Source organism: Columba livia, chromosome 1 (assembly GCF_036013475.1).
Source record: "Columba livia isolate bColLiv1 breed racing homer chromosome 1, bColLiv1.pat.W.v2, whole genome shotgun sequence".
NCBI lineage: Eukaryota > Metazoa > Chordata > Aves > Columbiformes > Columbidae > Columba > Columba livia.
The window spans coordinates 207611274-207637866 of record NC_088602.1 but is presented as its reverse complement, the minus strand read 5'-3'; the positions used below and the strand labels follow the sequence as shown (position 1 = coordinate 207637866).

General features: G+C 42.6%; 1 protein-coding gene across 3 annotated transcripts in view; it reads right to left on the bottom strand.

Annotated features, from left to right (window-relative positions):
• The window catches only part of PRKCQ (protein kinase C theta), a 67258-nt gene that overhangs the window by 28201 nt on the left and 12464 nt on the right, over window positions 1–26593 (bottom strand). Inside the window, exons 2-13 of one of the 3 annotated variants that reach the window (XM_065049298.1) lie at window positions 19480–19632; window positions 19232–19386; window positions 17956–18081; window positions 12358–12557; window positions 10568–10628; window positions 7951–8113; window positions 7411–7442; window positions 7231–7316; window positions 5458–5587; window positions 4683–4792; window positions 2964–3087; window positions 530–705 (exon numbers count right to left, since the gene is read on the bottom strand). In XM_065049298.1, coding sequence (XP_064905370.1) covers window positions 530–705; window positions 2964–3087; window positions 4683–4792; window positions 5458–5587; window positions 7231–7316; window positions 7411–7442; window positions 7951–8113; window positions 10568–10628; window positions 12358–12557; window positions 17956–18073 — 1200 coding nt within the window. In that variant the 5' untranslated portion in view covers window positions 18074–18081; window positions 19232–19386; window positions 19480–19632. Of the gene's footprint in view, window positions 1–529; window positions 706–2963; window positions 3088–4682; window positions 4793–5457; window positions 5588–7230; window positions 7317–7410; window positions 7443–7950; window positions 8114–10567; window positions 10629–12357; window positions 12558–17955; window positions 18325–19231; window positions 19387–19479; window positions 19633–26593 lie in introns of those variants that run through there. The other 2 variants (XM_065049299.1, XM_065049300.1) reach the window with 2 other exon arrangements.

The following is a 26593-nucleotide window of genomic DNA, read 5'->3' as shown; positions in this document are numbered from 1 at the left end:
TGGTTCTTGTTTCAGAAGCACAAATCCTTGGCTGTTGCAAAATTTGCTTCACGCTCCAGCACAGATTGGAGCTGGGAAAGAGCAGTTAGCGTTCCCAGCTGGGGACCTGCTGCTCTGGAGAGGGGAGGTGACCCACACTCGTCTTTTCAACTAATGCTTCCACCTCCCATGGAGTTGGCAAGGTGGAAAGAGTAGCTGCATGAAGGAGGACAGCACAGAGATTCTTTCCCACCGGCTCTCTGTGGACGCCCCGACCCTCTCAACCTGTGTAGAAGGGGAAGTTGCAGTTTTACTTTGCTAATTTCCTCTCCTGTCATGGGTTCTCATGAGACAACAACTAATGAGATGGAGGAAAGGGCAAGGAAGACCTTTGTCTTAGTCAAGAAGACTGAGTTCAAGAATCAGCCATGCCAGAGCAAGAGTTCTTTGAAGGCCTGGAGATGTTGATTCATAAGTGGCCTTCAAACAATATGCTATTTAGTGCCAAAAAAAAGTATATGCAGTGTTGTCTCAGCCCCCCGATGCTTACCTTGCCAAAACTGCCCTTCCCCAGCATCTTGTGCAGGACAAAATCTTCAATGGTTAGTTTTAGCTGAACTTGGTGCTCCCGCTCCTCCTGGGTGTGTTCTGCTGAGTCTGACTCTATCAGAGATTCCCCCTTCATTGTGCCCTCCACCGGAGTCTCCCAGGAGACGCCCTGTGGCTCTGCAACACACATCACAGCATTCAAAAGTTACAGGAAAAGAGGAAAATTATAGGACAAGAGGAAATGGCCTCAAGTTGCACCAGGGGAGGTTTAGACTGGATATTAGGAAAAAATTCTTCACAGAAAGGCTTGTCAGGCATTAGAACAGGCTGCCCAGGGAAGTGGTGGAGTCACCGTCCCTGGAGGTGTTTAAAAGGTGTTTAGATGTTTAGAGGTGTTTAGGTGTTTAGAGGTTCTTAGGGACATGGTTTAGTGCCAGAGTTAGGTTAGATTATGGTTGGACCCGATGATCCTGAAGGTCTCTTCCAACTGAAATGATCCTGTGATTCTATGAAATAAACCCCTGGAAATTAGCAGAAAATCCCCAGAACACTTACAGGTATTGTGTTTAGAGTTTTAAAAGTGTATTTTGAGTAAATGGAAATGAGGTGGCCACATCTACTGATTAGAATGGCTCTGCTCCCACATTGTTTTCTCTCCAGAGGAAATTTTACTCCAGTATAACTCCACCTTCAGTGGCATTACGAACTCCTCCATCTGTCTTTATATTTTGTGGCAGAAAAACATGACCAAACCCTCAATTTCTGGCCTCCTGTGTTCTTCATTCCATCTTGCTGGTTGATTTTATGATCTGGTCCCATTTTTTCAAGGCCTTTTCAAGACCCTTGGAAAATCTGTCACATGAAAAGATCTGACAGCACTTTCATTTCGGGTCCCTGTCCTGGATGTGAAGCTCTGATGAATACTCCAGCTGTCCCAGAATGGAACTACTCAGAGTTTCTTCAATACTCCATTCACTTGGATGTACATGAACTTCTAAGGGATCCTGTCCGTTACTGGATTTATCCCATGCATATTTGCTGTACTGTCCTAAATTGCTGAACAGCAAGAACACTATTCAGTAGACAAACAGACACACATGTAAGCCAGATGTGAAACCATTTGGAGCTTTACTGATTCACATCATCATAGCCAGTTCTACTTGTTGAAAAGAAAGAAAACAGCCACAGATGGGGACATCATTTATTTCCCCTGGGGGGCCAAATGGCACTGTCCTCTTAGCTCAGATGGTATCAAAACCAGCCTCTGAGACTTGGTAGCCTGGTGCTGCACAGGATCAAACCCAGAGCACTGGTATAATGTGGCTCTGCTGTGCTTTAGCCAGTGCCTTTTGACATTTTTCTCTAGGTTTGGTTTTGGGATATTATCTCCACACAGGAAAGTATTAACTTTCATTGAGAAAGCAGATGATGGTGTGGTCTGGGCTCTCATCTTTGCCCCAGGTTAGGGTTGGAGCTGAGGACTCACTGTCCAAGTCCTTGCTGGGTTCAAGTATTGATTCTCTTGTACTTTTTTCCCCTCCTTTTTCTAGCAGATAAAGCTTGTGCCATTGGAGATCTTTTGCAGTTACAGTACAGTGCTTGGAGAAGCACCATGAACCACAAAGCTAGTGGGGTTTTAAAATGACTTTTTATGTAGGCCACAAGAGTCTAATAAAAGATAGTGACATTTTTCCTCCTAATATTCAGAGTTCTCTGACCCAAGCACAAACCAGACAAACAAGGGATCCCCCCAGGAGACTGTAATTTTCATTTCAGGCCCCTGAGCCCCCAGTAGCTTTGTCCAAGGTCTGTTAATCACCACCCTACCCCAATTTCTCATTCACCCTCCTAAACATCTGCTTTTGTAGCACAGAGGGCTGTGACACCTAGATCAGCTCCTGGGTGAATGAAGTGGGAATTTGTCAATGGTTTTCAAAAATACTGGATTTCAACCCCCACACAAAAAAGTGAAATCAAAGAGAACTGGCCATGGTGATCAGCAGAACTTTCCAATCTCCTGTTCCGAGCTTGGTTGCTCTTTGTAATTCTCAGACTTTACAGTCTACGAGTCCCAAGAAGGGAATAAACACATTATTTACTGCCAGTGGAGGAATGAGGTGTGCTCAAGTGCTGGGTCACAAAGAGAGTTTAGGGTTTAGCTGAATGAGTGGTGATTGGTGCCTCATGCCACCAGAGAATGGGATGTCATGGTGGAAGGGCAGGTGTATAGAGAAGGAAGGAACTAGGCTGGGATCCAAGATATCTGCTATGCCCAAGCAATGTGTCTTGGAAAAGTTGTTGATATCCTGGGATAAGAAAGGATATGTCCTGCTCTAGCCTGGAAAAACGTATGCAGGATTTATCACCTCCACCTAAACACGTACAAACAAAAAAATTATCAAAGACAGCCACTCCACATCACTAAGGGAAACTACCTTTTTTTCCTGTTGTAGATGCTGGCAATGCCTGAAGCGGTGTTACCTCCTTCACAGGAACTGGGAAGCCAATTTCAAGAGGTCCATCCCTGGAGACCTGTTCAGTGTCACGCTGACAGCGAGCCTGGATTACAGAAAACAGCAAATGACTTCTGAGCCAAATGTCATTATTCTGAGCTCATGGACATTGTGGCTTCTTGAGTGTGAGTGTCACAGAAGCCAAGGTCTAGAAAAGGTCTTTGCTTATGAGAAAAGCATCTCTGTACCTAACTTTTAGAGGAACCCACAGCCTTCACTGAGTCTTTTGAGATATGTGTGAGTGTTAGTACTGCCACTATAGAGATCCCCTATTTCGCACAGGGGTCTGAGTCCCTGGCTATCCACACAAAGGGCATTTTAGTTAACAACTTCCTTCCTAATAGCTCTCTTTGAAGAGAAATCTGGAAAAATGCCAGAAGCTGGATCATGTTGTGACCTCAACCCTGTACAGTGTCCACATGTCACTCTGAAGAATTCCTTGTCCCAGGATGTTGTGGAGGGTAAGAGTTTGTCTGGATTCATGAGTGATGAGACAAAAGCATGAAAGATAAATCCTCTGAGGACTGCTAAGACTGCAGCTATGGCTCAAGAAGTCCCCAAAGCCTGAGTTTCTGGAGATTAGAAAACTATTTTGTGGAAAGTGTCTACTGTTTACCTCTTCACCTCTCAATGGTGACTGAAAGCATGCAGTGCAAGGAGCTGTAGGCAGACAGCAGGTAGGAAATAAAGAAGCAAGAGTAGAAAAAACTCATCTTTGGAGATTTGGTAGCACTACCTATCAAATAAATGTCAGAAATCTGCAGAGCTAAGCCTGGTAGAGAGCCCTTCAGGAAAGTATACCTGCTGTATAGATGACGATGTTGCCTTGGGATACCCAAGTAACCTAAATATGGAAGATTGAGTACCTACAGATATTGTCCTTCTCTGAGGTTGCTCAAGAGCTGAGAGGTGTCCTAACAATCCTGAATTTGAACTAGTGTCTCTAAATTATTTTATGGGTTTGATCTTGTGACAAACTACTTTTCCTTCTTTTTAATTAAATTTTCTGTGTTCATACACTGTTTATAGGACAGTAGTATCTAGGTCCTCTCCTCAGGGACCATGTTTCTTCCTGAGAGTCCCTGATCTGGCGAGTTTCATTCCAAACAGATCACAGAGTCACAGGAGAAATTGCTAAGTGACAACCAAGTTCTCTCACTCTGCCTTGAAACAAGTTACACAACCTCAGTTACAAAAAAAATGTATTAATAACTACAGGATGAGATCCATCCAGGTCCTGTCCTCTCTGCAGCACAGTGAAGGTCAAGATAAAAACATGAGAAGAGTTCAGGCATTCAAAGCCATCTCCTCAGAATATTTTCCCTAACTCCAAAGATATGCATCTCAGAGATTTCCTGATTCTAAGGCAGTGCTTTCCTATTAACACAATTAATTATTCTCTTAATCCTGAATGGATTTCCGCTCCATGAACACTGGTGATTGTCACTTGAACCCATGAAAACAATTGGCCTCCACAAATTGCTGCAATGAGTTTACCTGTTCCATGAAGGTCTCATTTCCTATTCTTGGCTTTCAACTTGTTACCCACAGTGCTACACTCAATGCCTTTATTTCTTGCACTGAAACATTGAATAATCGATCCTCCTTTCCCCAGGTCACTCACAGCTTAGAAGTATTTACCTGCTGGGTGCTCCCTATCATTGCCAGAGCTTCAGCCATTAGTTTCTGGTTGACTCCACAAAGGTTTGCTACTTTCGTCTGGCACTTGTGATGGACATTCATGCCACATGCTGAAAGAAAGAACAAGAGGTGTCAGGAGAACAAAGAATACGCTGTAAAGGGTTTGACAGTAGGCTGGGCAGGAACACGAGCCAAGGGTGAAGATCAGCTGCATAAACAGCTTGGGCACCATTTATGTCTCATAAGATGTCACCCAGGTAGGGTTTTGGTTCTCTATGAAAACAAAGTTTTTTTAATATTTTCTTCTGGGCAAAAGGTTGTATTGCCACATCTGTCAGCCTTTGCTGACAGGCTACCAAAACTCCACAGTCTGTCAGTTCATAGGTAAACCATAATCACAGAACAGGATCTCCCTGTTAGTATAGGATTATGAAGATGATTGGGTCTGTTTGACAGTGAAAATAGAGTATGAAAGTCAATACCAGCAGTCATTTGGGAAGATCAAAGGCATGCACTGAGATATTCTTTGCCTCTCTTGGAATTGACTCTTCAGTCTCATAGACCACATATCTTTCTATATGCTGACAGTGGTGTCCTCGAAGAATGATTCTCCTTGAAGAACAGTCCCTTTGACCATTCAACCACCTGGGATGCCATTTCATACAGGTCTCATAGACAAATGTGATCAATGAGATTTGCCTCTTTAGATTGCAACTCTCTAAAGACAACATCCCACTCCCACGCTCAGCTCATGCCACAGACATCAGGAACTCACCATCACATTTCAGTCCTTGCCGTGCAAAGCCCCAGAGGAGAGTGCCACAGTGCTCACAGAAAGTCGGGCTCTTGTAGTTGTAGACTTTGAAGCGGTGAGGCATGTCGATCTTGAACCGCTCTTTGTGGAACTGCAAGAGAAAAGTCATGTTGGCAATTAACTCCTCTCCATCTCAGCTCTGCATGGAAAACAGCAGCCCCCAGAACCTTCCCACGGAAGATGGGAAGCCTAATGCCCCTGTATCCTTGGGTATGAATATAAAGAAGAAACTATTGATAACTATCATTCAGATATACAAAGCCAACATTTGATTTATAATGTCTGTGCAGTTCAGTGGCAATTAGGTAATCCCTGGACTTGAATATCTGACCAGAGAGTTGCTTGCATCTCGGCTAGACACCCAGACTCCTTTAATGGTCAATGGAAAAACAGCAGTACTTCTAATATTATTAACCAAGGGGCTATGGTTTCAAACTAAAAGAGGCGAGATTCAGGCTGGACATGGGGAAGAAATTTTTGACACTGAGGGTGGTGAAACACTGGCCCAGGTTGCCCAGAGAGGGCAACAAAAGTGAGCAGAGGAATGGAAAAGCTCTGCTATGAGGACAGGCTGAGGGAGTTGGGGTGTTCAGTGTGGAGAAGAGAAGCTCCAGGGAGACCTTATAGTGGCCTTGCAGTGCTTAAAAGGAGCTGATAAGAAATATGGGGACAGACATTTTAGCAGGGCCTATTGCAATAGGACAAGAAGTGAAGGTTTCAAAGTAAAGGAGGGGAGAATCAGGCCAGACATGAAGAAATTTTTTACAGTGAGGGTGGTGAAACACTGGCCCAGGTTGCCTGGAGAGGTGGTGGATGAACCATCCCTGGAGACATCCCAGGCCAGGCTGGACGGGGCTCTGAGCAACCTGAGCTGGTGAAGATGCTCATGGCAGGGAGTGGACTGGATGGGCTTTGAAGGTCCTTTCTAACCCAAACTATTCTGTGATTCTGTGATTCTATGATTCTATGATTTTAATCTCATACTGAAATGAATGCCTATATATGTTGCCATGAACCTCTCCTTGAAAGATCGTGTTATTCTTCTGTTAATATCCAGGGAATCAAAGATGATTACAAGATTGGATACATCTACCCTGGAGATGTAAGAAGGCAAGTGAGAGGAATGTCATCTCTAGAGACTGTAAAAGGAGAACAGGAGCCAGAGTGGGACTGGAAGCAAACAGAAGCTGTGGGACACAATTAAAAGAAAGGGGATAGTCCTATTAAGAGTTAAAGTTTCACTTTTGCCCACCAAAAAGGAAGGTTTATTATAAACTGATATGAGAAAAACAAAATAAACAATAGTGGAGATGCTAGATCTTTCACTGACTGTTTGGAAATTTCAGATAACAGAGAGTGGGATGTTAAAGTACTGCTCTAAAAATTGTGTGACATCCTGCCTAGCATCCAACAGTGAAGAACTTCCTCCAGTAAATCTCCATCTCATGTCCATGACTTACCTCTGAGCAATGCTTCATATAATACATTAGAAAAATGTCAGTCCTAATTCAACAACTGCTTAGTCAGTGGCTGCATTGGAGTAAATTGCAAGTGGGAGGTAACGAAACCACTGGGAACGTGAAAAACTAAAGGCGCAGATCAGATCACACAGCTCTTAGTTCACTAGAACTTTTTGCTTTTAGTTCAATAGCACCTTTTGCTACGTCAGAAATTGTTTCACAGTGATGTAGGAGAGCTCAGGTTTTTTAGAAGCAGTCAAATAATAATACATACCATAGTTTCTCTGCTATTGACTGCTGATCCTGTACATTTCGCTATTACTTTATCGATGCACTTCTTGTGAATGGCAGCATTACATTCTGAAAGAACAAGTATGTCATGGTATTAAAAAAATAATGCCTTAAGAAAAGATAAAGTGAAAAATGACAGTAGCAACAAAAAAAATTTTCTTACGTCTGCATTGATAGCCTTGTTTATTCAGACCCCTGAAACAAACAGAGAAATGGTTAATTCTGAATTTTCTGAAAGCCTCCACAGAAGAAAGGACAGCAACATTTATGAAAGAAACAGAATAAAATAGCTTTGTTTTCTTTTCAGTCTTTATAGTGCTTTTCTAATCTAAATATCTTTATTCAATATAACTGTTTTTCACAGTATCACAGTATTTTTGGTTTTCACAGCCTTTTCAGCACATACTCACATTCCAAATTTCACAATATCCAAATAGCAAACTTGGCTGATGGAAAACATCTGTGGATTTGGCCAAAGACAAAAATATTCATAAAAAATAAACTAAAAAATAAAGAGAATTTTCACAGTTGGAATTACAACTGCGAACCACATCCTTGAAGTGGTGCAATAACTCTACATGTAAGATGCCAAGGGTCCAGTCCTACTGCCTTTACTGACAGCAGAAGCACAGATATTCACCGGAGAAGCAGAACCGGTCCCTAGAGTTAAACGGGGAAAAAGCGCAGATCTATTTTCATTTACCATACAAACTCGTGACAGACAGAGCAGAAGGTGGGTTGTGGGAAGAAGGTGGCCGTGAACTCGTGACACTTGACGTTGTGGATTTTGGCCTGTTTGATGGCTCCCCTGCGCTGGTGCAAGGAGAAGAAGCCTTCATTCTCACAGTCAGATAGGTCCTTTGCATCTGGGGGGAAAGGGAACACAAGATTTATTAGGGTACCCTACCTTGACGAGGCACCTCGAGAAAACGCAGCTGCCAAAATACTAAGTGCTTGAAGCTGATGATTTACTCATTTGAATGAATATTTTTGAGAAATACAGTTTTATGAAACCTACCCAAGGCTTCTCTGGATTTTTTTTTATCTACCATTCCTACTAAAATGACTTTAAAATTTGGACTCTTATCTTCCTTGAATATTCATAATGCTGCTTTTGAAACAGACCAGAAAATTGCCAAGGATAGATAATTTGCAGTTAAACATAAAATTCTAAATTTGTACAGCACTGAAGAATCATGACTTAAAAAATATGAAATTACATTAAAAATTATAATTATGTGTGCACACAAACACAAATATGTATATATGCATATGTGGGCATTTAATTGAAGCTTTTTTGTGTGCATGTACACGTGTGTGTGTGCAAGCACATATATATATGTTCCTAGGATATTATTTTTCTTATTTTTCCATGCCAACAATTTATTTGCTGTTTGCTGTGTCTAAACCATTATTCACAGTTCATGTTTAAACTTTTTAGAACAGCAAACAAACCAATTCTGACTACACATGCACACGCTCATGCACATGGGCACTTATATATGTTACTTGTGTCTACAAATCTAGATGTGCACACTCTCAACCTGTGTTTTGATTTACTTACGCATAACACAGCAAGTTATACAGGTATTCTGTGGAAACTGGCCCCCTGTGTGATCTGATGCTGATTTTGCTATTTGTAATATATACACAGCTTGCGTTTTCTATGCTTTGTCCTTGCTGATATCTTACAATGTACAAGGAGGCAACAGTAGTCTGTTCTACAATAAAGGCAGGAATGGATTAAGGAAATATCCGTATAGACATGCTATTAGTTGCTTTCAGTACTTTTGTGTTCCTATAAATGGAAGGTCCTTCTAGATACCTACACCTTAGAGCTTCACCCCACATCTGTGAAAGGCAGCGAGAACTTTGGCATCAAAGACAGAAGACTGAGCATTGTATCGCAGCACATTTTCTTCAATAAAGCAAAATGCATTTCACATGGACATCAAACTCTGCAGGTGGGATTTTGTTCCCAGTGGAGACATGATAATGGTTTTATGTCCCCTGTTCAGTGTGACTAAGCTGCTGGCATGTCCCTGGAGATCAAGCTGGAGCAGACAATGGATCTCAGTGAATGACTCAGCTCACCTTGCTGCACAAACATGCATTTGATCAGATGAATCACTCTCTAGGTTCTTTTCCTGTTTTGCCTAGATTGCTCTTGATCTTAAAAGCCCAACTAACATGTATACTGAGGTGTTGTCAACTGTAAATTGTATCCCGATCTTTACATCTGCACTATAATGCACATCACAGCACACGTTGCATGTACATGTACAAGTAGAATTACTTGAGAGTGAGCTGACTCCTTATGTATCTATTCTGTCTTACTTAGCATAATGAGAAAATCTACAATTTCAGTGGCAAAATGGATAAAAATCTGCCTTATAAACCACAGAGAAATAATCAATCTTCATCCCCCACTATGCAATAAAAATTGTTTTTCTAGAGTGGTCATTTAAAACCCTGTGCTGGTTTAACTGAAAATGAGTTAATTTTCTTCATGTAGTTAAAAACCCTTCTTTCTCATAACTAACACTGACATTATTTGGACTTAGTTTGAGACAAGAAGATAACACCCCAGCACAGAGTTAATGTTTTTAATTGCTCTGGTCTGAGAGCCAAGGACATTCTGAGCTCTGCCCACAGGTGTGAAGCATCGAGGAAGCGGGGATGGATGGGGCAGAACTTGAACGACATCCGGACTGATTAAGTAGAATATACCATCCCATTAGCATCATGCTTCATATTTGAAGAAAGTCGGGATCTTCCAGTCTCTCTTGTGGTCTCTTTGCTCTCAGAGACCTGTTCAGGGGAGTTCTGTTTGGGAATTTCATTAGTTCAGCTTTTTGCCATTTTCGCAGAGGTCTCTGGGACTTTCTGCCTTTTTTCTTCTTTTCTCTCTCCAGGATCAGCTTTGGGACCAGGTGCTGTTTCCTGGGACTGGCTGCTCAGTGTAGACGGAGTTCATGAAGAATTGCATTGAGTATCTTTACTTTTATATTATATTTCTATTTTATATACATATTTACTAGTAGTGTATTAGTATTTTGTTATTTTATTAAACTGTGTTTGTCTCAGTCCAAGTTTCTCCCTTCCCTTTAGATTCTCTCCCCTATTTGTGAGGTGGGGAGGGTGGTGAGTAAGTGGCTATTGCGGTTATATTGCTAGCTTGAGTTAAACCATGACAAACCCTTATGAAGGTTCCTATGAACAAATGGAAGATAACATAGGCACTGGTTTCAGTGAAGACACCATGTATGCCCCATATAACCAGAAATCACATCTATCAACTAACAAACAAAATCACTTGCCACTTATTTCCAGGAAATATCTTGCATTCATCAGCATTCGGCCTTGAGGTTTCAGTTCTAGCTGGTGGAAAACAAGAAAAAGAAAAGACAAGTGCAACCATTAAACAGTTGTTCAAAGAAGCAATAATAATTTCAGATGACTCAAGCTATCCCCCTTTCCCACTGGGAATTCATGAATGCCAATGAAAGCAAATTTTTGGGTTTCTTATACCTGTGCGGATGATACAAGAGATAAATGTGACTAAATCACAGAAGCTCTATGGCAGGTTTTAGACCCCAGCACAGGACCAGCATTATCTATAAAGACAACTTGTCGTTCCCAGTGGATCTTGCAAGGAGGAAGGAGGAGTATGTTGGAATAATCCCAGACAATTTAGACAAGTACTTAAAAGACGCTGAAATGTTTTAGGAGCTTGGTTCTGCAAGTCTGAACTTCCATTACAGTCAATGTGAGTGATTCTACAAGACTACTCAGGCATTTTTTGGACTTTCCCACCTGGAAATTCCCACATATCTGAAACTCCATCCATAGGTGCCTTTGTAAATCCAGATCCACTTGCCTCGGAAAAGGAGACCTACATTCAAGGATTTCTTCAGCTTGAGAACTACAATTGTGCCTTCCCCACCCACCTCCAGCACAGCCTGAGCAAGGTGACCTTCACCTTCCAGGTGAAGCACTTCCCATCCACATGAAAGTGAGAAAAATCTCATTCTCTCCCCCCTTGGCCCTTGCAGGATGTCTGGGACCACGCTCTCTAGGTCATGACTTGTATTGGAGAGTGAGTCGAGAGATGATCTCAGGAGATGCTACCAGGCTGGGACACAACAGGACTAGGGTCCTGCAATTCCACTTATCTTGGTCCTGTCGCCCTTGCTGCAAGAAAGCAGCACCCCAGCCTATGTGACCCCTCTCCTCTCCACCAAGCTGCTACCTCCTGTGCCTTTGAAGTTTGAGTGATACTGAGCAGAGCCTCTTGGTTTACAATTCCACCCCTATGTACCTCAGTTCTTTCCATGTTATGTGGTAAATGTGCAAATCTCAACTTAATCTTGCTCTTAGGTTTGTTAAGTGACCAAGATCTTTTTGACTTTTCTACTCTCTGCTTATCTCAAGTAGCTTAGCCTGAGAAGTGGCATGAGAAATAGAACAAAATTAAAAAAAAAATAATCAGGAAATCAGCTTATTTCCAAATGTCTTTCCACTTTATTATTATTCATGACATGGCTACAGAATATTACATGTTAAAGACTGCTATCAAGAACATTCTTGCTTGGAATACCAGGGAACACAACCTTACATTTCGCATCCTTGGGAAGACTTTTACTTCAAATTTACTCCACTATAACTCCAGTGATTTTAAAGGAGTTCTTCTGGCATAACTCTCAAGTCAGGCAGCTGTGAATCAACTACTTGATATTAGATTAAATTTTTAAAGCTGATTCCCCAGAGCACATAAAATAATTCACATTTATCCACTCATATTACCATTTGTCCCCAATGGGTTTCCTAAGTGAAGATTAATATATGGGCATGGCTCACATGAACCAGAATCCTTGCTAACGTAACAGCAGCAGGTAATACAAATGTGCCATGCTTTTTCTTTTTCTGATATGCATGGGATTCTTTCCTTCAGGCCATGCCCAATTAGACTTAAGCCATTGTTCTTCAGATCACAGCCAGTTTCTGCTGCCCTGCTTGTTAGAGTCACATCCTGGCACAGACACAAGACATTCTCCTAACCCACAGCATCTCCCCATCACATCCTGCAAGAGGAGGTAACAATGCTCACCCATATCTCCGTCTTCCCATTGCTCTTTTTGCACCTCTCCGCCAGCACCTTGAGTTCCACCGTGGTCTCCGAAACCATTTCAGCACTTTTGTCCTTGACGACGATATGCATCACCCTGCCATTGTTGATGTGGGCATCGAAAGTGCTGTTCCAGGGTGGGTACATGGTGGGCTTCTTCTGCACATATACTTGGCCATTTTCTGTCAACAAGAAGTGGTTTCGATTGACTGGACTTGATTCTCATCTGCACTAAGGCCACCACTCTACAGTCCTTGAGAGAGGTCTGTGTTATTTACCCATTTTAAGGTATCTCTCCTGGCACAGTGTGTAAGGGGTGTTAGAGTGCCTTAGGAGGCTGCTGTGTGAAGTGAAACCTGGGATGGGATTCATCTCATGTAACTTTAGGTGTCTACAATGTGTATGCCCACATCTGAGCTGCCTGAACATTGACTCCATTCAAAGCCAGTGAAGAGAATGTAATCAATATAAATCAAAGGAGTTAGGATGGGTTCATTTGACCAAATACAGACATCTACCTTGGAAATGTCCACTCTTGACTCTATTAACTCTATGGAGCAGGCCTTCAATGTAGACACTGACACCATGGATATCCACTTGTAATCACGTGAATCCTCTCATAGATGATAACCTACATGTATCATCTGTCCCATGGCAATGCAAAATCAAACAGGTTTGCTTCAATACCCCAAAAGCTGAATGCACTTTTGTGATTAGATTCTGCTGGAGCACGTCTGGTCAGTTGGTACATCCCTGCTAACTTAGGGATGTTAATACATGAACTGTCTGGCAGATCTGCAGTCATATACACAGCAATGCATAACTTTCAACCCAACAAACTTTCCTGCACCTCTATTGCATTCATTAATTCATAGAATCATTGAGTCATAGAACAGTTTCGGTTGGAATGGACCTTCAAAGCTCATCCAGTGCCACCCCTGCCATGAGCAGGGACATCTTCACCAGCTCAGATTGCTCAGTGCCCCGTCCAGCCTGGCCTGGGATGTCTCCAGGGATGGTTCATCCACCACCTCCCTGGGCAACCTGGGCCAGGCTCTCACCACCCTCAGTGTAAAACATTTCTTTCTCGTGCCTGGTCTGAATCTCCCCTCCTTTTCTTTAAAACCATCACTCCTTGTCCTATCACAACAGGCCCTTCTAAAAAGTCTGTCCCCATCTTTCTTAGGGGCCCCTTTTAAGTACAGAAAGGCCACAATAAGTCTCCCCAGAGCCTCCTCTTCAGGCTGAACACCCCAGCTCTCTCAGTCTGTCATCCCAACAGAGCTGTTCCACCCCTCTGATAATTTTTATGGCTCCTCTGGCCTCTCTCCAACAGGTCCATGTGCTTCCTGTGCTGAGGGCTCCTCTTGCTTCATAGTAGGAACTCAGGGATTTCTGAGGTTTGTACTACCCCTTCAGGATGGATTAAAATTGGTAAACAAACTCCAAAGTTATGGGAGGTGGGAGAAAAAAAAAAAAAACAGTGATTCCTGGTTGTGTAATATTCATCTCAGGAAATGAAAGTTTATTGGGGAGAAAACAAATATCAGGGCTGTGAGATTATAACAAAAATCTCCCTTTACCACTGCGTACACTGGTTTCCTATGAAAGGAGAAACAACTGCCAGAGCCACTGATGTAAACTATACTCACTGGATAAATTCAGGTTGAGAAAGCAGCTTCCTGAGGAGAGGCATGCAAGGTCCTGCCACCCATACTGACTTTTTGAAATGTCACTTGACAACCTGGTTCTCACAAAGTAGTTTTGCACTTGGTTCAATCGCATAAAACTGATTTGAGCTGCAGCCTGCTCTGACCATCAGCACCGCCCTACGTCGCAAAACTAAGCAGAGTTCATTCCTTCAGCATAACATCACTTCTCACCCTTGTCCTGCCCCATATGACAAGCGGTTGTGCAGCTTAATCTTAGGTTCAAATTCAGTTTCGCCAAAATTTAGAGCACCTCAAACTAAGGTGAATCCATCTCTATCAATTAAGAGCAGATTTAGGCAATCATATACTGAGCTCATTGTCTGTAGGCTTAATTCATTCCTATCAAGCTTGCAAATACATATTCAAGGCACTTTTTCAACAAAAGCAGATGGAAAGAGTAATGAAAATGAGACATGAACTTCCCAGCATCACGGAAAACAGAAATCTCAGTAAGGACTGTTGTTTCTCTGCTACATCAGTGAAACTCCACAGATGTGAAACACAGCACTTGCAAAATAAGTGCTTTGGTTTGCATCGCACTCCAAAACATACAGCTTAAATAAACAAACTCTGGAATGTGAATGAACTGGCCAATATATGGGATCAGACAGTCACCCCTGGCACATCCCCGCTGACGCCTGTGGAATTCTGCCAGGGATTAACCCAACCCTGTGTTCCTGAAAAATAAAATAGCATCTGTCCTTCCCCGGCAGCAGCTTCCACTGTAGCTGGGAGCACTTTTCCTGGAGGCTTTGCTGAGTTCAAACACGGAGCAGGATCTTTCACAAAGCAAATGTCACTGAGACAGGTGGTGAAATGGCATCGGGCCGGGTGGCTCGTGAAGGCAGAAGCCGTTTTTAAAGGGCAGATTTTTTTATACCTCAGAGGCACTTATGATCTCTGAAATGGTTTCTCTACAGTAATAAACACTTCTAACCACATGGAGGGTTTGTTTGTTTGTTTGTTTGTTTGAAGATTATACAATAAAAAACCACCATAATCCCTTTTAAAAGATGAACAAGTGGGAATAAAAAAAGAAAAGGTTGCCCAATATCTTTCCTGAGCTTCTGAAGTTTCTTAGGATGCCCTTGTTGTGACACCCTTGTGTCCACAGATGATATGCTTTACCCCCAGAACTCTGTAGTCCTCCGTCCCAATGACTGGTTGACATCATGTCTGGCTGACAAGGGACAGCCTTTGGCATGAACCCAAAGTTAGACTGAAGATCCCATTTTGGGGGAACCAAACATATCTACCACCTACCGATGCTCCATTTGCAAAAAAGAACAACCTTCCCACCCAAAAAAGAGGCCCACTTTCTCATGCTTTGCTAATGCTACACATGGTATATATCTGATCCATAATATGACATTGCAAAAGTGGGAGCAGAATCATCGACCAAAATGGTTCCAGTACAGAGATTGCAGAGATTTGGGACTAGATCTATCCTGGATTCAGTTCTGGGTTTAGGCATGTCCTGCCCTGCATTCTGCACTCACCTCTGTATAGCAAGGGTTTGCCCTGAAGAAATCTTAATAACCACGTGTCAGAGCCCACAGCTGGGAGTCAGGACTGTTTGCATCTCTTACAGCTCTGCAGCTGATTCACTCCTGCTCCTCAAACATACCACTTTAGCCAAAATTTGTACATCAGGACATCAATATAATTTTTCTTTTAATCCCATGACCATTGAGTAGCAAGTGCTTAGTGAAACCAGGGAGTTGGAGAGAAAACCGTGATCAAATAAATCAAAAAGCAGGGATGCAACTATTTTGAATATTCTCAGCTAATGTTTGTCCTGAGACTTGCATTGCCTTTTGTCTTCTCTAAGCCTGTTTGAGCATGACAGCTCCTTGAGATGGTCATGTTGAGACCATTTCTGGCATTTAGAGTCAGGCTCATCTCACTGAACACCAGACATGTACGTCTGAGCGGACTGTCTAAACTGCCCTCGGCGTCAGTGGAGAGCACTGGGCTTTCCTAGGGTGTGATTCATCAGACCCATTATGGATTTCTTCCTCAAGATGAGGTGAATCCCATGGCGGAAATCCCTGGGTTATAACACAAGGGTAGCTGACTTGCTCAGATATCAATATCCTTGCAGAAGACTGGAATGATAGGGGAGATGGGTCCCACCATGGTCTCATCTTCTCTTAGTCACCTTAAGGTAAAGTTAGCTATCTACACATTTAAACAACCTCCACCAGCTGCAGATTAACACCTCCCATGGGTGATTTAAGCTACTATAAGGGGGCAGTCTGAGATGAATCCATCTTGGGAGGTTCCTGCTGCTGTCACTGACATGATGAGGAGTCCGTCTGGCTTCCCCACCATGCCCCGAACAGTGGCTGGATGAGTGCAATTGCACCTCAGCAAACAGAAATCTTCTAATAGAAGGACATAATTTTTCCTATATTCAGTTCTCACTAATGGAGAAAAATTCCCCCAAACACACTTTTCAATTTCTTGTTGGTAAAAGTATTATCATTATTATATCATTATCATTATTATATCATTATCATTATTATGATTACGAGTATGCACCTCAGGAGCACAAAAATTATATCCCACAGTTAGTACATTTTTGTTCGTTAGATGCCAGAAAACGCCTTCAGCTTTGCATAATACAAATAAATATAGGTTTGTTCTGTCCAAACTGATTTTATTCACTTTTGAACTAACAGAGACTTCAGTCTGAGTTATGGCTTTCAAAGGACTCATTAAAGTAAACAGCCAAGCCTTGCACAGAGCTGAAATAGGACATATTTTCAGTAAAAAGTGAGATCTTAGGGATATCTTGTAATGTAGTATTTTCTTCCCTTTTGAATTTACCAGTAACACATCTGCCAGAATCATTTGAAGTGTAATTTAAGCCAAGACAAAGTTCAATGTCATAAATTCTGACTCTTTTTAAAAACAAGACAAAATTAAACAAACAAACAAACTCCAAATAAACAGGCAAAGAGTGAAAAAATGATTTGTTTTAAAATTCTGTTCTTTAAAAGCTACATTAACACCCTCTGGAGGTTAGAATAATGGGGTTTCTCAAGCTATAAAAAAGAAATTTTGAGTTGACTTAAATTTTAGAAGAATCACAGCAGTCGAGTTAGGAATTTATCAAATATTTAAGATAAATAACAGCCAATATGAGGAATTCCCTAACACTGAAGGTCTCAATCTTCATGCTTCTTGAAAAGCAGAATTGAAGAACTTTTCATCCTCTCACTGGGACTATGTTCATATATCAGGCATATAAGAAACATTTTCCCAATGAGGACTCATGAATGTTGTTCAATCAGGAAAACTGTGCAGCAGTCCATATATCCAGGCACAAAAAACAGTTCAGCAGGTTTCACTTTCAAATATTTTACATGGTACAGTAATCACACAGAGAAATTTACTCTCCCTGCAAAGACTAGGGCTGGTTTAGAACTTTATTTTTTTTAAATAATGAAAGTTGCTGGATGTGTCAGTCCCTCAAACATAAATGATAAACAAAAACAGCCCTCCCAGGATATTTCTAGGATGCCCGGATTTCATCTGTCTGGAGTCCCACGGACAACTACTGCTCATAGAAAAGTGAAACCAAATACAGCTCAGCTCTTCTGCTCTGTCACATGCTGGGACCTGTAATTCAGTTGGTAATAATCTCAAATTGAAGACATAGATTTCTTAGGCACCATCTTAAAATGAGATTGTCTTGCGGGCCATGCCAACCCCAAACTCGCACTGTGTTGAGACACAAAAATCACTTTACAAACCCTCATGAAGATTTACCTGTGTGCTTCCTGCACACCAGTAATGACACAGTAAGGCGCATATATGACTTATAAAAGCTCACGTGCATATTTAACAACTCCCCACTTACCTGACTCCACGGCTTCTTTCACCATCACAGCACAGTAAGGGTTAATCACCTCCCCCTGGGATGGCAGGTAAGGGCCACTGTCGTAGTTGGATAAACCAATACGCAGAAAGGGAGACATGACAAGTCCTGTGTCAAACAAAAGACAGGCGATATTTGGGAAGAGTCTAAAAATTCCCTTGGTTTTTAACCAGCCTCTTATCTCCGTCGGGCAGGGGAACGCCGGCTGTTAGTTATTCATCCAACTGGAGACTCTCTGACTTCCTCCACTGTCTCTCAAGATGATGGACCGACCATTTAACGTGCATAAGGTACCGTAACTCAGCTGTCGGCTTAAACGTGTAGCTGAACTCATCGCAGGGCTGGAAACACCTGTAAAAGCAGCTTTGAGTACTAGTGACTCGACACCAGCCGTGGGGAATGAGAAGGACAATACACAGATGCTAAATCGGGACTTTCTTGGCGGGGATTGCCCCTGCTGTAATTTATGTTGAGCCACGTGTTCAAGAACCCAAATGCTATGAGAATAGAAAGGGTTTCGGGAATACAAGGCTGTTGGAAGCCTGCAAGCTGAACATGAAACTGTGAAATAACTGCGTACTATTTATATACAGCATGGAAATGATCTCGGGCATTCAACTGCCAGGGTGCTGACCCATATTCATAGTGAAGCTATTAAGAGAAAACTCAGATCATATGATCCACACTGTGTACGGAGTGGAGGAAAAAAGAAAAAAGGATCTCAGGATAATTTTACGCAGCTGAAAACAGAAACATATAAAATCACGATGCCAAGAAACCCAACAAAGACTTTGGGTTGGTCTTCTCTATAGTATCTTTCAGAGCTTCCAGAAGGAAGACTTAATGAAGCCAGAAGTTAAAATTCTCAACTGTTGTAGCTGATGCCCATTCTTGTGCCACCTTGGCCCAAGGACAGGGATTTACCACCCAACTGTTGTGTCAACTTCTGAGCGTGTGGTTCCCAGCTCCCTGTGTAGTCAATGGGGAGCAAGAAGCACTTTGAACTCAGCTGCAGATGTATGCCTCTTGGACCACCAAAGTTAAAAGACTTGAGCCCTATCTCCAGCTGATACCTGTCAACTATATTGACAATATATTATTCAAATACAACAGCAAAAATTTGAATGATGTATGATGTGGAATGCAGCCTTCTGCATATTTTCTCTTTATTATACATAAATGCTCCATCCCAAGAGCATCTTCTCTATCCTCCACAGAAGAAGATCTAGATTCATTGCTGGGAAGTGCATCTTCTTACCTATAAATGGTATTTTCCTGACAGACAACTTCAGTCTCTGGCAAGAGGGGCTTCTCTTTTCATCTCAGTTGTGGGCAGTATGGAAAGGATTTTCGCAGCTGACAGGATGAGGATAACTGCTCCTCTGGCTGTGCTGGTTTTAAAACTTGGACTCTCTGTTTAAGAAGACAGGAGGCAAGACCATCAAGTAGAGAGGAAAACTTGAGAAACCAAGACATAGACCCTTGCTTGAGTCTCTTCTCTCTTACCCAGCAGTGTAGAGCGATGAGTTTCCATCAGCCCCCCTGTGCAAAAGTCTAGAGCAACCGTAAAAGTCAGAACACCTTTTTGTTAGTACGTGCTCAGGTCGCAGCAGGTTGTTTTGCTTGTGTCCTGGAGATGGCGAGATCTTCTCCTTCTTCCTGTTTTACAAAATGAAGATAAACAGCTACAATTAGCAGTAGGACTGCAACACCAGCTATTCTAGACCGAATACTCACAAATAATGAGCACTCACACTATAACACTTTCTCTTACTCTTGCAAACAGATGGCCCATGCAGCCAGCTGTAGCTATTGTCTGATAGAGATACTGTGCTTAAAAGAGAAGAAAACCATCAGCTTTCTGGGGACAACAGGATAGGATGGAAATCCTGTGACCCATGTCTGCTGTGTATCCCTAGGAAAGCACAGATCATGGGCCACCAGCAGCTATCAGATCTCCTCTGAAGACTGTCTGGGGACCTCTGCATGTGGCATTGCCCTCAACCACGTAAACATCAGCACTTCTGCAGTTTTACAGGAGCTGGTGGGAAAAGCAGAGCACCACCTGGGACTGGATATAGGGATTAGGACAATCCTGTTCTCTGGGTGACAAAGGCATCTCTCCAAAGGGTGTTTTAGATACACGATAGCCAAGTGTCTGATGGACTTGCTCTGGAAAGCCACTTGCATTTAGATATTCAAGCACAGATAGCTCTTTGAGAATGGGCATTTGTGGCACTGCACAACAGTACAGTGGTGTATGGCAACAGTATGAGTGGTCCATGGAAAAAAAACCTGAAATATCTTCCTGGACTGACGGAAGCAGAGAAATCTGGTCAAATTAGGTAGGAAAAATCTCTTTACAGGAAGAAATATATGCATTTCTGTTTGCTTATACATTTCCTTTGTTTAAAAAAATAAGGAGCCTACTGAGTCTAAAGACAAAAGGAAAAACAAACCAAAGTGTCTCTGACAGCAGGAGTGGAATCTGAGTAGCTGCATGTTCTGTCTGTGCAATGTAACATCAGTATGGAAAGCTAACAAGACCCAAAGACTAAGGCCAGCTGTCAAAACATCTGCATCAGGACCCTTGTGTGAAAGAAGATGTGTTCTCTCTGCCTCTACCATATTCCATTAATTCTTCTGGTGACTGATGGGCAAGAGAAGATTATGTATCCTCTTCCAAACTCCCAGTTCCCATACCTTTGGCTTTAAGAACCTATTGTTCCACAGACAGGAGGAGGAGGAGGTGCAGGGAGGGCTGTAAGTGCTCCCTTATCAGGACTTTTGAAACTCAGCTTGAAAAATTCAGGGTGCTAGCCAGAATTACTAGTCAACACATCATGTATCTGAGAACATCAGTGCTGCTAAAGGAAGCCAAACATTCTCTGATGACTCCTTAGCACCAACATGTAGTAACACTAACTGGCTTAAGTTTAAAGTAACAAAATTAGGGCTAAAAGTTTGAGCCTGGCACATTTCAGTTAAATAAATGTAGTTACAACATAGTTAAAACTGTGAAAGCATCTTGTCCTGCTAAATACTAATATCACTGTTCCAAAAGTCACTCATCTCACGTGCTGCAAAATACCTGTTCAGATCTGTGGATCGGCTCCCTAAAGAGTGGCATTCAAGACTAAGAAAAACTAAGCAGGACACCCCCTCACCTCCCCTCCGCCACCACAACATGACATTCCATTTTGGTTCTGTGCAATTAAGTGTTTCATGAACAGGTTTCCCAGAAAAGAATGTCTTGACTTGGAAGGGACCCACAAGGATCATGGAGTCCAACTCCTGCCCCAACTCACAGGACAATCCCACAGTTCACACCGTGTGTCTGAGGATGTTGTCCAGTCTCTTCTTGAACAGTCAGGCTTGGGGCCGTGACACCTCCCTGTGGAGCCTGTTCCAGTGTCCAGCACCCTCTGGGTGAAGAACCTTTTCCTCATGTCCAACCTAAACCTCCTCTGGCACATCTTCCTGACATTCCCTTGGGTTCTGTCACTGGTCACTAAAGAGAAGAGCTCAGTCATGCTCCTCCTGCTCCCCTTGTGAGGAAGCTCTAGACTGGTTGTGTAGAAAGGTTGTGGAGTCTCTGTCCTTGGCCATAATAAAAGTTGTCTGGACACGGTCCTGGGCAACTGTTTCAAGGTGTACATGTTTGAACAGGAGACTTGGACAAGATAACCTCCAGAGGCCCCTTCCAACCTCAGCCAGCCTGCAATTCTGTGAAAACATGGGTGGGACAGATATCATGTAACCCTAGATGTGTAGAGCATCAGTGTCTCCATGTGAGGCAGTTACCCAGGCTCCTGACAGAGGAATAGAGAGAAACTGACACCCTCAGATCATGAGCTGGACCTATTTCAGACCCTACTGTTAGCATGTGCTGAGCTCATTTGTCTCCTTTTAGAGCAAAGGGGAATGCCTAAGGATGATCTCTTCACATGGGGCACCTCTACTGTAGAGATACGGCACTGATGAGATTCCCCAAGCCATTAAACTCAAAAGAGTCCCCTCCATTGTATCCGATCTAGAAGACTTATGCTGGAACTTCACATAAACCGGTATATTGTGTGAGATGTTCTCCAGCCACTGGCAAACAAGTGAGAATTTTCTACCCAGCTGCAAAGCATGTAGGTTTGGCACACCTAGTGCTAGCACTAGCAAATTAACAGCTGTCCACCTAAGCCTTGCAAAGGTTGGTTTAAAAGCTAGCTAAAATCGGACTTTACTGTTGTACCAGCCTCGTGTGAACACTCTGCCCTGGGGTGAATTTCTTCACCCTGCCCAATAAATCAGACAGATAACTGGTTTCCTGCTTCCCTCTCACTGTCTTTCCTGAAACCACCTTGGCTTTGGCCCAAACATCTGTTTTCCAGGTCGTATCTCCAGCATTTGCCACTACAGGACTGCTGCTTGGCTGCAATCCACAGCCATAAACAATTAAGGAACAACACAACTCAGCTCCAGCAATGTCTTGCTGTAATAGCAGCAGTTTAATTTAACACTAGAAGCAGCTGCAATGGATATGGAAAATGTCTGCCTAATTTCCCAGTGGAAAGGATACTACAAGGTATCTGTAAACTAAGGATGAAATGTGTCTATGTATAAAGGGCCACCTGCAACTTCTCCAATAAAGCACCAAATACAGTGTAATTGGGGTTTGGCAATACTGCACCCTGCTTTGCAGGTGATTTGCCCACTCTGGAGAATAATGCAACATATGGAAATAATTCCCAGATGATATTAGGAAGTAATAAACTCCTTAATATCCTTAATCAATTGTGGTTAAGGACAGAGGAAGAAATGAGGTCCTGCTCCTAATCAGCGGAAGAACTGCATTAAGGACAGCTGCCTCTAGTGGGATTTATGCTTTTGTGTTTTGCTGAATGAAAATGGATGCATGGTACAGTGAAGATGGCAGTTTACTGAATAAAGTCCAGCTGAGAGGGGATGGGAAGTATTTCTGGATTTGAGATGCTCCTTTCCTAAAGTCATCAAACCCTCATTTTCTAGAGGTCAGAGGGAATATTTCCAACTCTCTCCAATTTTTGAGGCAAAGCTGTGCACACAAATTGGGTTAACAATCTGAGGATCAGCATCACCAAGAGGGAAAGGAACCAGGAGTTATAGCTGAAGGGTATGAACTTGCCTTCACCTCCTGAAAGGTGCCACCCAGCCAAAAAAACAGGTCCTGACCTTGCTAAGATCTGTTTATACAGCTGGAGGATAACTGCACATGAGCATAACCCAACACACCTCAGGGTGTTCTTGGAGAGTGACACTGAATGCCAACAGTGATGGTTGAGATCCCTTCCTCTGCCCCCTGACTCCTCATATCCCACAGACCATATGGTAGGGAACACAAATCCAAATAACTCTCAAGTGACTTCCATTTTGGGTACCCATATCACCTGTTATTTCAACGGATATCAAACCAGCCTGTTCATAAAAGGGAGTCACCCCGTTTGCAGCATTTTGCAAAGGCAGTGGAGGGAGGGGACAAGGAAAGGCAGGACCAGCAGTCTCTGGTGGGATTGGTACAACCCAAGACTCCATGCAACCAAAGAGCCTTCCAAAACATCATGGAACAACTTGATTTCAAAACATAATGTGATGCTGTCCATGCAAACCCTTCCCCATCACTTGTAGACACAGCAGAGCCAGGAAAAGCATTTCTTCTGCCATGTGGAAATGGGGCTTTCAGACTTTTCTGGGGCCAGTGGCAAGCACTGGAATGGGTATTTCTTTTTAAAAGTCTCTGGGCCATCTTGTGACGCCGCATTTAGAGCAAGTCACATTTATCAGTAACAGGATCTTGTCTTTTATATATAGCCTAGAAATATGACTGTTTGGAATCTGCTGTATTTAAGTGTATTCTTCCTGTTGCATTTGTTGTGCACAAGAACGGAGCCTCAGGATTATTTTCAGATCTTGTAAAGCTATTTAGCTGCAGTGGAGTTAACACAGGTGAACAGATTTACATTTGTGAAAGAGTTAGTATTCATCCTACTGGGGAAATTGCAGAAAATTGCTGCTAGGAATGCTAGTGGTCATGGCATACATCCTTGGACTCTAGGATGGGATCTACAACAATTCTAGCAGACACATGTACATCCGGGTCTTAAAAAGAGGGAATTCATGCCTTGCTATCCTTAGGTCTCCACAAAACAATTGCAGGCTATGTCCAAAGACGTGGTTCAGCTCTCCACCCCCTCTCAAACTTCAAGTTCTCAACCTCTTCCAGGAATGTTTTGTCTGTGTATGGTATAGGATCAGGGAACACAGTTCTCTAGAAACATTCCTTCTCTTCTTTACTTGACAAGCAAGTTTGTAGATGCATCCATTCCCTGATTCAATTGACCCAACATGGGGCCTGCACTAAGCAGGAATGATGATATGGGGGATGACATGCAGCAACTGCATTTTGGTTGGAATAAAGGGACTGGGAAATTGTGGCCTCACTGTCAGTGAAGAGATTAAGGGTGAATTCACATGAATATAGGCAGACAACTGCAGCACACATATGAGCTATCACCCCAGCTCCCACCACATCTGATAAAGAGTACTTGTAGGGTGTACATCACTCCATCCTGAAGAAGACATCTAAAACATGTTAAACCAATCCTATCCTGGAATTTCTGTTTCCCCACTGTGATTACGTCTACCCCAAAGATGGCCAAAATCAGGTAAGATCTACAGCTGATGTTCTGATGTCCAGCGAAAAGGACCCGGATTGTAGGGTTTGATCCATGACCAGATGCATTCAAGTCTAACAGTTATGATAGCTCAAAAATAAAGTAAAATTCAGGTGGGGACCCCACATGTCCTACCTGTCCAGGGTCATCTGCTCTGAAAGTCATTCTAGAAGTGGAAAGAGAGCCCAGTGCTCGGGGACACTCCTTGACACTTATTAGTTTGCTCATATAGAAGGAGCCATCAAAAGAAGAATCTTTCAGATAGGCCTCTTGTTTTCCAGTAAACAAAGTGAATTTACCTCCCTCTGGAGAGGCAAAATTTTGAAAGCTAAAATCCTTGTTATTTCTACAAACGGGAAAGAGAAGCAGGGCAGACCCACTGACTCGCTATTTGGAATAAACCCCTCCAGGTCCTGTCCCTGAGGCTAGGCCATAACCCATTTTTTCCTCACATTTAATTAATTTTTGTCCTGTGTGGCCCCGAAAGAAAGCAAACTTGCACCCTCATCTGTCTCATCTGAAACATGCACAACACCCCTTTATAAATCTTTTCATTTTTGTGCTTTTTTTTCCCTTTGGGTTCAGATTATTTAAAAAACTTGTTCATTTTGCTTTCCTATTTTACCAGAGAACTTCTGGTTAATTTAATTTCCTGTATCGTTCCATTTCTGCAACACTTGGGCGACACAAACTCAAAACAAATGTTTTCAAAATAATTATACCCATTGTATTTAAATACTGAATTCTCTTTTCAGGTTTTAGTTGCCTTCTAACAAACACAGGACAAACTTGAAGCACTAGTGCCCAGTTCTTCAAGTACTGCACACAAAGTTATTTCATAGAGCTTTTCAATGCAGTGAGGGAAATAAAAATATCTTGAACTGAGATATAGCTACAATATCTCCTTTCCTTTGGCCTCTTGTTCGTTAGCCCAGCAGTTCCTGTATTTCTGTAAGACTTTGGCACTAGTTCAAAGACTTCTTGTTATATATATATATATATGTATACACACATACATATATTTAACGACACAGGTGGAGTTTGCCTCAAATACTTCACTATCTTGTATTAGGACGGTTGTTAATGCACTCAACTTCCTGCCAGTGACAGTGTCTGCACTTATTTTTTATTTTACCTTAAATAAAAAAGTCATAAGGAGGGAGGCAGGACCATAATGGGACACATTAATATCCTCCCTTCTACAGGCACAATTTAATGCATGCAGTTAACCTTGTTCAGCAGTAGAGGTGTTTAATGTCTTTATTTAATCTGGAAATCTGATAAAGATATTTGGACACAGAATCAAGGAAATGTTGGGCAGGAAAAGAGCTTTTTGCTCATCCCTCTGCCTCCTGGCAGACTATGTTGACATCATCCTTGACATATCTGTCCAGCCATCTGTCAGGAATGAAGCTTCTTGTGTGCTTGGTGTTACCACACACTCCTCAAAAAACGTGGATGAATTTGTCAGAGAAACCTCAAATTGTAACTGAAGTCCACACTGGACATCCACACCTTCCTTCTGTGTGACAGAAGGGACTTTGGAGATTAATTTTAGGAATCACAGAATAGTTTGGGTTGGAAGGGACCTTCAAAGCTCATCCAGTGCCAACCCTGCCATGAGCAGGGACATCTTCACCAGCTCAGGTTGCTCAGAGCCCCGTCCAGTCTGGCCTGGGATGTCTCCAGGGATGGTTCATCCACCACCTCAACCTGGGCCAGGGTTTTGTCAGCATCACTGTAAAAAATTTCTTCTTCGTGTCTGGCCTGAATCTCCCTCCTTTAGCTAAAAACCATCACTCCTTGTCCTGTCACAACAGGAACTGCTAAAATCTCTGTCCCCATTTTTCTTTCAGGCCCCTTTTAAGTATGGAAAGGCCACAATAAGGTCTTCCCAGAGCCTTTTCAAGATCAAGCAG